Here is a 13,783-nt window from a genome sequence, read left to right on the forward strand (position 1 = left end):
GAGAGAGAGAGAGAGGGAGAGAAAGAGAAAGAGAGAGAGAGAGAGTGAGAGAATGGGCGCACCAGGGCCTTTACCACTGCAAACGAACTCCAGACACGTGCGCCCCCTTGTGCATCTGGCTAACGTGGGTCCTGGGGAATCGAGTCTCGAACCGGAGTCCTTAGGCTTCACAGGCAAGCGCCTAACCACTAAGCCATCTCTCTAGCTCTACTTTAAATTTTAAATTGTATGAAAAGACAGTTGCCCAGCGCTAAAGTCATATGCACACTAACTTACTCCACATTGTGGATTTTTGCGTTTTAGACACGCACTCTTAGCAATGGCATTTGTCTGCTGAAGTCTGCAAGAGCTGCCACTGTCTGCAGTAAGGAGACACAACCTGCGTCAGGCATAGCTGGCGGTGAGACCAAATCAAGTACAAGTAAAACACGCTTTTAGGTATACATTAACAATCAATTACCTAATATCTATTGGGATGAATAGCGATTCCCAAAAGGTACTCCAAAATTACAACACCCTCAACCTAAGGGTGTGACCTTATTGGGAAATGGAGTAACTAGGCTTAAGTAAATTAAAGATCTCCAGATGATAGCATCCTGGAATTCAGCACTGGCTTTAATTAACTCGTTGCAGCTGCACCAGAGAACTAATGCATCACAAATAGGCAGTGGGACTTATTATTAATTTTCCTAATGCCTCTCCTTCTTCCTTTAATAAAACCAACCACAAGCAGCGGGCAGAACAAAAGGCATAAATGCTAGGTGAAAATGGTAACAGTAAGGACATAATTGTGACTTACGTCAGTAGAGGACCATCCGGTCGGGTACAGCACTGGGTAACCGTCTGATGTCAGATTGGGGAAGGAAATTTTCAGCTCAAGTTCTGGCATTGGGAAATATCCTATTTTTTTAACCTATGGGAAGAACAGATAAGTAATTGTTGGTAATGTCAGTTTCCAGCATAGCTTGTCAGAGTGACATCAGCAAAGAGTACAGGTGACAAGTGTGACCCCGTTTGACAGTACACATTCATTTCCACTTTGTGAGAGAACTTCAGTCAGTACTCATGGTTGACCAGTGCCAAAAGACGGAAACTACGTTTACATTGTGATGTAGTGCTGGCTCTTTAGAAACTGTCTTAAACCTGTCACTTGGAGCGAATGCTCTTTCCTCCCTGAGTAACCTGGGGTCTTAAGTGGTACCTGAGATGGGACTCCATGTAAGCCTGCTGCAGAGTTCACAGAAAGTTTCCTGGAAGGTTCTAAACAACAAATGAGTGTTGGAGTAGAAAACATCCCTTAAGGAGAGGACAGTGTCAGCATCCGTAATTTACAATATAATGTGTATCATTGGAATAAGGACGAGAGAGAGATTGCGATTCATTAAATAAATGAGCTTAATCATTTTCTTATTTTATATTATTATAAAAGATATTTTGCTTATTCATGCTAAAACAATATAAGCTCTATAGCTTCCATTACATAATATCTATTTGGTTACATAGTTAATATGTTCTCAAAGAAGTTATTCAATTACAAGGAAATTAGAGATTGGCTTTTGAAATTGATTCATGGCATAAGGATCAATTTAAATAAAATATTCTGAAATACAGGAATTACAAAGAAAATATGTTAGCATGTAGATATTAAACATAGAAGCATGTTGTTAACTATCTGTTAATGCTTTAGTTAATAAATTTATAATTCCTTTAGAACATTAACTTAGAAATAATTTCTTACCAAGTAGAAAATGTTAATTTCATTTCCAATGTCATCAGTGGAATTAATAACTTCAGGGACAGTCTCATTTGCCTCAATCGAAATGTGGTATTCACTTGCAGAGCTTAAAAGAATTAGAAAAAAATAATAAAATGCAGCAATATTTAACTTCTGTTTGACCATTTCTTTCCTTTCTCCACATTTTGTAATTTCACAAAAATACTGGCGAGAGACTTCAAATCAGAAGCCTCAACTAAATATGTGATGAAGGTGATGGTTAAATGATTTGGTTTAGCACTCACTGATACTTACTTGTGCCTAAAATACTAAATAATATGTAACTTTTAAGTAAAATTTTAGTGTTAACAAGTGATGAATTTCCATTAATTCACTAGTATTTAAATTTAGTTGAAAAAATTAAGGTAAACATGGGTATTTTTCATACATTGGAACTAGGTTTGCAAAAAAGAAAAAAAAAAGAAATGTTGATGTTTCCACAATTTAAAAATCTTATATTTACTGCTAAACTTAAAAGTTCAGTTTTGTCCATGGAAATTTCACTGTCATTGGATGATGATCTTGGTGGGTCTTAAGAACATATCTTCAAGCAGGTAAGGGAAGAGAGATAGAATACTTACAAATGTTTGCCAAAACTTGATTTGAAGTAAGAGGAAAATTATTAGAAAAGTCTTTGCACTGACAGAAGTGGATACAGCAAAACGGAAAGGAAGTATTACTAGGGTCAGCAACGATATGATAAAACTTTTAGAAAGCAGATGGGTGCCTAAGGCATGTAAACAAATTATGTCCAGTAATCTTTACTTTCCACTTTCTTACTTGTAAACAAAAAGATGGCAGAGAAAAATCAACAAGGTGGTAAAATTATTAGACTAACTGAATGTGGCACTGCTTCTTTTACTGGTATATACACTGGGCATATTTGTTTGGCAAATGCTTGGAGTCCTGTAAAGCAAGGAAGTTTGCGGACAGGGCTGTATTTGGATAGATAGGAAGGGCTTAACTGAAATATTTGTTTATAAAGAGTAAAATAGAGAAGTGCTTTTCAGCCTGTTCTCAGAACGGGCAGAATGACGACCATCCCACGGCATGAGGACGATGGCTAAAAGTCACTCTGGGGCGCTCGGAGCAAACAACGTTGCATTGCGCAAAGGGCTCCTAAGGCGTCAGCTGTGTTCCAGGGGCTACTATCAGTACCACTGGCACCTTGTGTTTTGAGTGATTTAGTACACAAGTGCTCGAATGCTACAGTGCATGAGAGCTGCTCAGGAGAACCACATACCGGGGATGCCCAGATGCCATCGGCATAGTTTCAGACTCAGCAGGTCTGGAGTAGGGCTTGCAGAATTTGCCTCTCTCTATTCCCAGCGAATGGCCAGAGAGCACACTTTGAGATCCACTCGGATGCCAGAAAGGCATCTATGAGTGAAGATGTTTTCTTCCTACCTGTAAAACTGTAGTCCAACTTCATATTTTACTGGGATGGAGATATGTGCTTCGTTATCAAAAAGAGATTCAGGGGACTCTTCACTGTCGCTGGAAAATACACAGCATATGACACAAATCAGGAAACGTGAGGCATCTGACGGGGGGTTAATTATATTCGCAAATGAATAAAGACACAGAGGATGGGAGGCTTCCTTAGTCTTTCATCAGGTGAGGAGACGACCAGAAACGGACATGGCTCAGGTCTCCAACTTGATGGTGAGGCTCAGCTAGCGTGGATAGCTACCCCGACTTAGCACCCCGCTTCTCAAGATTCTGAGACCATGACAAGAATGTCCTTGCTTAACGGATAAGATCTCTGGACCTCTGTATAGTTGCTAGGTCTAACTTACGCAACAACAGTCTATGTTTTGAACACAAATCACTCTAGGTGATATTTATTTTTCACACTCAGTGATCTTGTACAGACTTCAATAGAGTGACGCAGCTGAGGGTTAATCTACACCATTCTTATTTCCTCTTTCATAATCTTTCCAAACTGACTACTTAAAGTCTCTATTATTTATAAATCTCTTGCTCTTTTCTCACAATTTTAGTTCTATCTACTTTAAATTATATTTGTACCTACATACCACACACATGCATATAACTCATACTTACGAAGGTAGCATGGAGGGAAGATATAATTTATATGGCCAGAGAATATGATTGTTCTTAGACATTGGCAAACTTAGCTCAAGCTATTTAATCGCTCTCTGCCTTGGTGTTTTCATCTATGAAATAGCAACATTGGCATTAAATGATCAATGAATGACAAGTGGTCAATCAGTGTAAAGAATTTGATATTATTCCTAGAACATAAATATACCAAAGCAGCCGGGCATGGTGGCGAATGCCTTTAATCCCATTACTAGGCAGCAGAGGTAGGAGGATCGCCATGAGTTCAAGGCCACCCCGAGACTACATATCCAGAGCTAGAGCAAGATTCTACCTTGGGGGGGGGGGGGAGGAAATATTCAGAAGCATTAGATTTCATAGATATCTCCTATAATCCTCCACCATCGGACCAGACATCCAGAGCACAGTCTTGCAGAGCGGGCAGTAAGTGCCTTCCAATGGCTCTGCTTGCTCCCAAGTGCACAGAGCGGCTTCATACAAGCAACTGTGTGATGCAGACAGCAACAGGCCACCTTGGGTTATGGGAAAGTAGGTGACTAAGCTAAGTATGAACAGTCTGACTCTTGCCTCTTATCTGTCCACAGAATAGCCAAATAATTTTTCCTAATAAGCAGCTCCATACGTATAATTCACTCATGAGAAATCTGCTGATTCCCCGAGGCACGTCGCATTAGGAAACAAGGTCGTTGTAATGACGGCGAGGATCCCACACGAGCTGGCAGGATGCACTCTTCCTGTTCTCTCTCCTGACTCCCTGCGCTCCGCACAGTTCAGCTGCAGCCGATGGACGTGCCCGTGCCACACCAGCAGGTCTACCTCTGAGGCCCGCCCAAGCTGAAATGGTGCATGTGAAATTCTATCTGACAACTCCCTGCCCTGCATGGTCTTCCTCAGTTAACTTCTTTCAATATAGCTTGCTTACTTTCTCACTGCCAAGTAAATACAATTTCAGCCTCTGTAATTTAAGTCTCTAATGCATCGTTTATTTATTTCTATAATGTGATGTCTATAGTACCATGCTGTAATAATTTATATATTTTTTTAAAAAATGTTTTATTTATTTAAGAGAGAGCAAAGGGGGCATAGGAGCCCCAGGGCCTCCAGCCACTACAAATGAACTCCAGATGCATGCCCCCCCCCTTGTGCATCTGGCTTACGTGGGTCCTGGAGAGTGGAACTGGGATCCTTTGGCTTTGCAAACAAACGCCTTAACTGCTAAGCCATCTCTCCAGTCCATAATTTTTATATTAGTCTCAACTCCCTACTTTGATATTCACATCATGAGAAGGCTCATAGCCTTTTATAATCCTATAATGACTAACTCAATACCTTATCCACAATAGAATTCAAATAAATATTTGTTGAGTTAAACTGAATTGAAAATATTGAGGTAATTAGTTTTCTCATTTATTTAGTACTGTCTGTTTAATCTAATGACTTTGCTATATTGGCACCATGCTAGTTACTCAGGAAAGGGCAACAAAAGCTAGAGCTGGATCTCACTGGCTATGCACCAGTGGATAACTACGCTTTGAAGAAGGCCAATCCTGACTTTAATTTTCTTCTTAACCCACTTCTGCTCTATCCCACATTTTGCTGTAACTTTTAGACATGTGGAGTGATGTGATTTGGATAGGATTTATTAAATCATAAGTGTATTATAAAACTTTAAGTTCATCTAATGATTCACTTGACCTTCACGGATAAGAAGAGTTTATTAACTTTTTAAATTAGCAGACCCTGGTGATCTTAAATGTAATTAGGCAGTTATGAAAGTTGTGTGTTAATAACATAACTAATGATTTCATTCAGTTGATTATTTCTGTTAAATGAGACTGCCTTTATTTTTGCTAGTTGTGTCTAAGGGGTGTGTGTGTGTGTGTGTGTGTGTGTGTGTGTGTGTGTGTATGTGTGTAGACAATGTCTTATGCACGTCTTCTCTCAAGCTGCAAGAATCTTCTAGTGACTCTATAAGGGGAAATACTCTGATTTCAGGAAAGAAATGATGTAAATACATACATACATACATACATACATATACAACAAATATAAACCAACCTTGTTACATTTAAATGAATGATCACATTTTCCATGAGATGTGACGTGTTAAACTGGAATAGTATTATGAAAGTTACCTGTGAAATTAAAATGCATGCCTTAAGTTAGAGACAAAAATGTTAGCTTTGATTAAACTATTTGGTTTACATGTATTACTAAACTCAAATTATAAAGCTATCTGAGAAACACTGTCATATAAAATGCAACCTCATCACATTTGAAAATATATAGAATAAGATACCATATGCACATGTACTTTTAAATGCAAGTCTATGATATGATTTATATATTGCTATGGTCTACATGTTGAGTCTCTTTTTCTAGCTTAGTCTCACTATGATATGAAAGGGTGGGACCTTGTGTCAGGAAATTAGCTCATGAAGGTCCTCATGAATAGAATAGAATAGAATAGAAGGCTGCCCTTTCCCTGGCTGCCACCTGAGAATGCAGGCAGGAAAGGCCTTCCTTCAAGCCAGCAGTGTGCCATCCTCAGATGCGGGACCTGACATGGTCACGACTTTGCATCTTTCTCCCTCCCTTGAGCAGTAGTGAGCACTGATGAAGCTTTCCTGGGTGTGCTCAAAGGACAGCGCACAAAGGGCTCAACCGCCTCAGTGGTTCAGGTCCCTGCCTTCCCTTAACGCCATGACTAGCCTGTCTTGACATTCTTGATGAGTTTCTGTGACAACAGGAAGATACCAGCAGAGAAGTGGGGCCCACTGCGTATTCCCACGACCCTGCAATGGCTCTCCTGACAACTGAGGTCTTGGAACTCAATGTGAAGACTATTCACATTGAAAACTCAAGTTGCAACTGTAAAATACCTTCTCATCTCTAAATTCAGTGTAAGAGATGCTGAGTCAAGCTGCTGTCCTGAGCAGCAAGGGACCGCTGAGTACCGGAAACGGCTAGGGGTTAGCAGCAGGGAAGAATTAGTCTTTTCTCTGGTGGTGTGAGACAACTGCACAGCCACATGCCAAGTGTTAGTTGGCAAAGAAGCTCTTCAAAGTGGATCACAGACCTGAACATTGATCATACAATTTATGGCAGAAAACATGGGGAAAGTTATTGTCTTGGATGTGGCAAAATATTCTTAGATATGACACAAAACCCATAAAGATAAAAGGCTAATAAGTACACTAACTTGAGTACAACAAAATTTAAAAATGTTTGCTCTTAAAAAAAAAAAAGTGAACTGAGGACTAACAAAATTTTCAAGTCCTATGTCTAATGAAGGACTGGGTGGAGGAGCTACATTGAGCTCTTACTGCTTTGTCATAGAAAAGATAGGCCAATGTAAAAATGGGCAGAGAATTGCACTTGGTGGCTCGTGACTGTAACCCCAGTATTGGGAAGCTGAAGTAAGAGGATGGCTTGTAAATTTGAGGTCATCTTGGGCTACCTTAATGTGCTCCACTTTAGCCTGGACGTTTCAGTGAGATACTATCTTAAAATAAAAAACGAGAATGAGATTTTTAACAGATATTTCTCCAAAGGCCACATATTGGACATATGCACACAAAAAAGCTGTTCAGAACATCATTCACCATTAGCAGAACACAAGGTAAGCTACAGGAAGAGACCACTGCACACTGACCAGAGTGGCTGTAATAAGAGAGACATTATCAAGTGTGGGGAAAGTGGAGCCCTCCTACTTTGCGGGAGGGGGTGTAAGACAGTGCATCTGTTTGTTTAGGTACTATAAACTTTATCTTGCTGTTTCAATTTGACAAATGCCACACTTGGCCTTTGACTCTGCCTGAATCTTACTTGGTGCCTCTAGCAAAATAACAGATTTGGTAATTTATAAACATCGGGCATTTATTGCTTGTAGTTCTTGGATACCAAGGATTCCAAGATCAAAGGACTAACAGACCGGATGTCTGATCATGGCCTGTGCTCTGTAGGCCACATCGATATGACACCATGGACTGGAAAGTGTGTGCATCTCTTATGTGCCTCTTATGAAGTCACAAATTCCACAGGTTCCACTTCTTAATGCCATCCTGTTAGGTTAGCCTCAACATATGGAGATTAGGGAAAAATAAACATTCACACTATAATAGACTTCCAGTCTCAAAATGTTTGAGCGTGACACTTTTGATTTCTACAACCTCAGGCTGTCATAAAAAGGATTTAAATATTTGGCTATTGCTTGTCACAAACGAGCGCTACACATGCTCTGTGCGATCTCACCATTTCTCCGCTTCTTAGGAATGGATAGCCGACTTTACATGTGATATTATGATGGGATTCACAACTGTCCTTGGAAATTCCCTGAAAAGAGAAGGCAAGCAGAAAGAGAGTATAAGAGCTGGAAAACATTTGAACTTGTTTCAGAACTTTCCCAGCCGAGCTTCGGTGACTGCTTTCCCAAGAGTTTTCTCAGTGTCTCTGAGAGGGTCACAGCACCCAAGCATTGTGCATTCAGTACTTCCTAGAAATCTGAACACATTACCTGAGGGTTCTGGAACAACAAAGCACATCTCGCTATCCTGCAGAAATATAAAGGAGATTGCTAACAGTACTCAGTACACTGGTGATGCCCAGCACACTAACAGGACGGAGTACGCCAACAGGACACGGTACGCAAACAGGACACGGGGCACTAATGCACACAGCACCCTCCCAGCGCAGGTGACCTCCATGTCTGCCTGGACCCCACAGAGCGGCACACGGCTAGAGGGGTTGAGTGTTGTGCGGAAGAGCAACGGACCCTGACCTGCAGCCCCGATGCAGCCCTGCTTCACCCTGCTGGCTGCACTGTTCCCAGATTCCTGACCTGCCTGGCCCTCACAGTCTCGCTCTTCCAGCTTAAACTGTCACCGCATAGGGGAGACACCAACATTTTATATATCAAGAATGAAACGATGACAGGCGTGGGGCACATGTCTTTAATCCCAGCACTGGGGAAGCTGAGGAAGGCGGAGCCCTGTGAGTTCGAGGCCACCCTGAGACTCCATAGTGAATTCCAGGTCAGCCTGGAATACACTGAGATCCTACCTTGAAAACAAACAAACAAACAAACAAGCAAAAAAGAATGAAATAATGCTGTCACTTAAATAACCACACTACCTACTGTAAGCACAATTATAGAAATGTTATAAACTAGTTTACTTCCAAGTCTTTGACATATAGCAAGACCTGTTTACTGCAGAACCAGTGAGAATTATGTGGGTGATGCCTTTAGAACACAAGACAGCGCACTCCTGACTGTGGCCTTTGGAAAGGTCACTGGTCGCTATTGTTACTGTGACTGCAGTAGCGGACCTCCAGGTAGCAACACCAAGGCACCGTGGCCCCTGCTGGTTTCTTTCTCGCCAGGGCTGTGAGGTTAGCTGGAGGAGACACGGCAATGCTTCTCAACATAGGGTGCTCTCCAGGCGAGCCTCAGCAATGACAAAAGTTTCCTGGCATCTCTTTATACTTGTGCTTTGCATTTGTGCAATTACTACACTTTCATAATTAATATTCTGAATAGTAAATATGTCGTAGTAACAAATGACCTTTTAAAAGCCTATCTCAGTTGCCAGACCTCCAAGAAGGTATCCCAATAAATGGAGAGAAATAAGTAACAGTCTAAATTTATGGAAACCGGACAACAATACCTTAATACTGTGTTTTGATAAATTTGTACATTTATCTCCAGTGTTGGTGATCGAACTTCAGGTCGTATGCATGCTAGACAGGTTCTCTGTCTCTATTATCACCCCCAGCTCTGAGGGTATGGTTTTACAACACGAGTTATATTATTATTGCATGTAAATATATATGGAATTTTAACTTAAGGCGATTCTCTTATGGATCAGAATTAAAAGCACAGTGCAAGGTTAGAAGCAAAACTGATGCACTTCCTATATCATTGTAAAATTAATAGATGAATCTGCTACATAGACCTATGTTACTGCCAAAATACATTTAAATCCTTTCTGTTCTAAATAAGTAAACATGTCATTTAACAAAAACACTCTTCCAAAGTGAAGACTTTTCATAGACAGAGACAATGTCTTGACTTCTCTATTGTAAACATGTTTCAGCAGGGAAGTTACTCACTGCATCTCCGTTCAGTGGTTTCGGCTTTGATTATTATACAATGTCTTGATTCAATCTTAATATCTATGAGGTAACAGCCTTTTGATGTATCAGCTATCCTTTTAAAATACTGAATCTAAGAGACATATGTTTTCAAAGAAACAAAACTAAAGCTTTTAGTAATCAAAGCTTGGAACTGAATCACCAGTGTGTACTGATTTCCTACAAAATGTTCTCTGCTCTTCCCAAATCAATGAAATAAAAGTGGTTTGCTCAGCAGTCTGAAAGCCCTGGGTGAATAATTGCTATGAGCATAGAATAAGCAAAGAACTGCAAATTTACCTCAATTCCAGAAAAAATTAGATTTGGAGAATACTGCACAATTGTCCTGGTGTTATAGGCGCTGTCCTTTTTGCTTTTGATGGTGAGGCTGACATTGAACTTGTCGTTCGGAGAGCGGACGGTGAGCACACTCTCTTCTGTGGTGGGTGCTGTGGTTTGCACCTCCAGGGTGAGGTCTGTGAGGCATCTGGGCTGGGTTTTACAATCTTTGCTGAAGTAAATCTGAAATGGTCACAAGCGATTGTCTTTCAAAGTATAGTTAAGTGTTATTGAAAAGTACTGAAGAAAATAACTATACTGCTGAGCTCTTACGACATTCTGTAAATATTTATTTATTTGAGAGAGAAAAGGAGAGTGGGAGGAGAGAGAATGAACACATCAGGACCTCCAGCCTCTGCAAACAAATTCCAGAAGCCTGCCCCACCTTGTGCATCTGGCTTAAGTGGGTCCTGGAGAATCAAACCTGTGTTCTTTGGCTTTGCAGGCAAGTGCCTTAACCACTAAGCCATGTCTCCAGCCCAGGAATTCTTTTTATTTATTCCTGTACTTCACAGGGAACGAACGAACTTTGTGATGGATTTAATTCTTCTAGTTTCTTGAAGGCATTATATTTTAGAAAGAAAACTTTTTATTAACAATTTCCATAAGTATAGACAATAAGCCATTATAATTTCCTCCTACAACCCACATTGTTCTCCTTCCAAATCCTCCCTCCATTAGTCTCTCTCCTATTTTTCTGTCATCACTCTTTCCTGCTTTTATAAAGGTCTTCTTACTTTTCCCTGGCATTGGTTTGCCGGAATACAGCCTCCAAGAATCAAGCATGGCACAATCTGCGCTACTTCCTTAAGGCAATCTCCAGCTGGCAAAACTCAGACAGTTAGCAATGGGATGAAGGTCAAGGGGCGGGAAAATGGCTAAGCACGCCTCGGGAAGATGTGCCTGATCCTCCTTCTTTTTCTCCCTTCCTCTTTTCCTTTCCTTCCTCCCTCCCTCCATCTCTTATTCCCGCCCTCCCTTTCTTCCTTTTGTGAGTATGTGAGCGGAGGGAGGTTACAGCTCTTCCTTCTTAAGTGCCCCCTCCCTAGCCCGTCCATCAGCAGGCGCCCTCCGTGCCTCTCTGCTTCCTAGCTCTCCCACACGCCCCCCTCCCCTTCCTCGCTGGGCCTGGCGCCCGTGTTTCGGTTAGGTCACTCTGTACTGTGGCAGACGTAACGCTTAGCCACGCACACACATCTGGGCGGTGGCACTGACGTCCAGGGGATCTCTTTTCCCGCCCTCACGCTGGGCATGGTGCCCTCCTTCCCCTTCGGTCGCTCCTCTACTCTAAGTAGGATGGAACGTCACCCGTGTTTAAGATCTCATCTTGAATGTCACAACATCAGGGGGCCTCTCCTTGACTCCTGAGACAAGGTAGAAATTCCTGGAGAACCCTGAAATTCTTGACTTAGAACCCAGTTCCTAATAACACTGTAAACTCCATGACTGGTACAAAAAAAAAAAAAATACAAGAACTGTTTGCAAAGGGGAGTGGGAGATGGGTGAGAGGGGCAAATGGACTTCCCGTCTCAAAAGTTCCTTTTCTGCGTCGTGTTTGTGCCAGGCTCCTCCCTCTCTCTTGCCTCATTCAGCCCCCGGCACAGGACAGCGAGGTTTTAATTGGGGAGCAGGACTAGGGAAACACGCTCCCTTTTTCTCTCTGTCCACGGGGCAGCAGTGTGCCCCCGGGAAGGCCAGAGCTGGGTCTGCGTGCCGATGACTAGCTGTGGTCCAAGTCCACTGTTCGGGAGGGGGTGCTGGGGTGGTTGCATTCAGGTGTCCCCATAAACCCAGGTGCTCTGAATACTAGGTTCCCAGCTGATAGAGATTTGGGAATTCATGCCTCCTGGAGGGAGTGTGTTGTTGGGGACGGGATTATGGGTGTTATAGCCAGTTTCTCCATGCCAGTGTTTGGCACACTCTCCTGTTGCTATTGTCCACCTGACGTTGACCAAGGGGTGATGTCCACCCTCTGTTCATGCCTTCATTTTCCCCTACTATCATGGAGCTTGCCCTCGAGCCTGTAAGTCAAAATAAACCTCTTTTTTTCCCCACAAGATACTCTTGGTTGGGTGATTTCTACCAGCGATGCGGACTTCACTGCAACAGACGCCTGTCATCACTAAGCTGTGTTATAAGAGCCAGCGCTGGCTGAGATAAGAGGAGAGATTCCTACCAGCTGGACCTGTGGTCAGGTGCCTTGAGTGAGGTGGAAAGACATGTGTCATGAGGGTGGCACGCCTTGGGTGAGGGGGAACGACGCGTGTCACGGGGGTGGCACGCCTTGGGTGAGGGGGAAACACGCGTGTCACGGGGTGGCACGCCTTGGGTGAGGTGGAAACACGTGTGTCACGGGGTGGCACGCCTTGGGCGAGGTGGAAACACGCGTGTCACGGGGTGGCACGCCTTGGGTGAGGTGGAAACACGCATGTCACGGGGTGGCACGCCTTGGGCGAGGTGGAAACACGCGTGTCACGGGGGTGGCACGCCTTGGGTGAGGTGGAAACACGTGTGTCATGCCTTGTGGTGTTACAGCCCAGCCCCCCTTGCAGCGCTCAGTTTTCTCTTTCTGCTTCTCCCCTGTTGCTGTGAAGACGTGATGCCAGGCTGTCTGCTCCTCTCATTCTCCCCTTGGGAGATGAAACATGCCCTTTCCTGCACTGGCTGCCTCTGTGCCAGTGTTCACTCCCAGCAGTGAGAAACTAACTACAGTTCATTTCTACTTTTTGGACACATTCCTCAAGCAGGCATTCAAAATTTTAAAATAATTCAACTCACGTTGCCATGGACTGATGTCGGGTTAGAATCGTCAAGAACGGGCCCATCTTCCCCATCAGTGAGGTTAAAATCCAGCGTGACTCTCACGGAGTCCTGGAAGTCAGGCTTGTCCTGGAGGTCGAGACATACAACATGTCACGGAGAACACACCTACTGGGTGTCCTGACCTTATTCTCATCCTCCCATGCATAAGCTTTCCTGGAATTTCCTGAAAGTCAGGCTGATGCTGGCGGTTAAAACCTACAATCTGTCACTGATACCATACTTGCTGGGTATTCTGATCTTGCGGTAGAATCCTTCTGCCTATGGGGTTTACTGGAATATTCACGTACACCCAATCCGTGGGATGGCCTTTATGCTTGGACAAGAGACACAGCTAGCTAGCTGAGGCTGGTGGATGTGACCACATGACTACAGCTCCTGGGGGGGGGGGGTGAACTGAAGCCCCTGGATATGTGGTACCTTGAGCCACTTGCATAAAGATATGATTTCTCTTAAGACCTCAAGCTGGCAAACAGTATGTAATACTTTTAAAGTCACTTCCACTCAGAAAGACAAACTTTTTTTCAAATTGATATTTTCAAGTTAACAGAACAACCATAGGCTGAAGACGTATCTCAGTTGGCAGAGTGCTTGGCTAGCTAAATTAGCACCCCACGAACCAGGTGTGGGGGT

At 42.9% G+C, this 13,783-nt stretch overlaps 1 protein-coding gene across 1 annotated transcript in view; it reads right to left on the reverse strand.

Moving 5' to 3' along the window:
- Positions 1-13,783, reverse strand: part of Itga1 (integrin subunit alpha 1) — a 147,902-nt gene that overhangs the window by 12,316 nt on the left and 121,803 nt on the right. Inside the window, exons 18-24 of the mRNA XM_045139023.1 lie at positions 13,109-13,219; positions 10,292-10,513; positions 8,114-8,194; positions 5,918-5,994; positions 3,182-3,271; positions 1,739-1,841; positions 800-913 (exon numbers count right to left, since the gene is read on the reverse strand). Coding sequence (XP_044994958.1) covers positions 800-913; positions 1,739-1,841; positions 3,182-3,271; positions 5,918-5,994; positions 8,114-8,194; positions 10,292-10,513; positions 13,109-13,219 — 798 coding nt within the window. The remainder of the gene's footprint in view (positions 1-799; positions 914-1,738; positions 1,842-3,181; positions 3,272-5,917; positions 5,995-8,113; positions 8,195-10,291; positions 10,514-13,108; positions 13,220-13,783) is intronic.

Source organism: Jaculus jaculus, chromosome 20 (assembly GCF_020740685.1).
Source record: "Jaculus jaculus isolate mJacJac1 chromosome 20, mJacJac1.mat.Y.cur, whole genome shotgun sequence".
NCBI classification, from domain to species: domain Eukaryota; kingdom Metazoa; phylum Chordata; class Mammalia; order Rodentia; family Dipodidae; genus Jaculus; species Jaculus jaculus.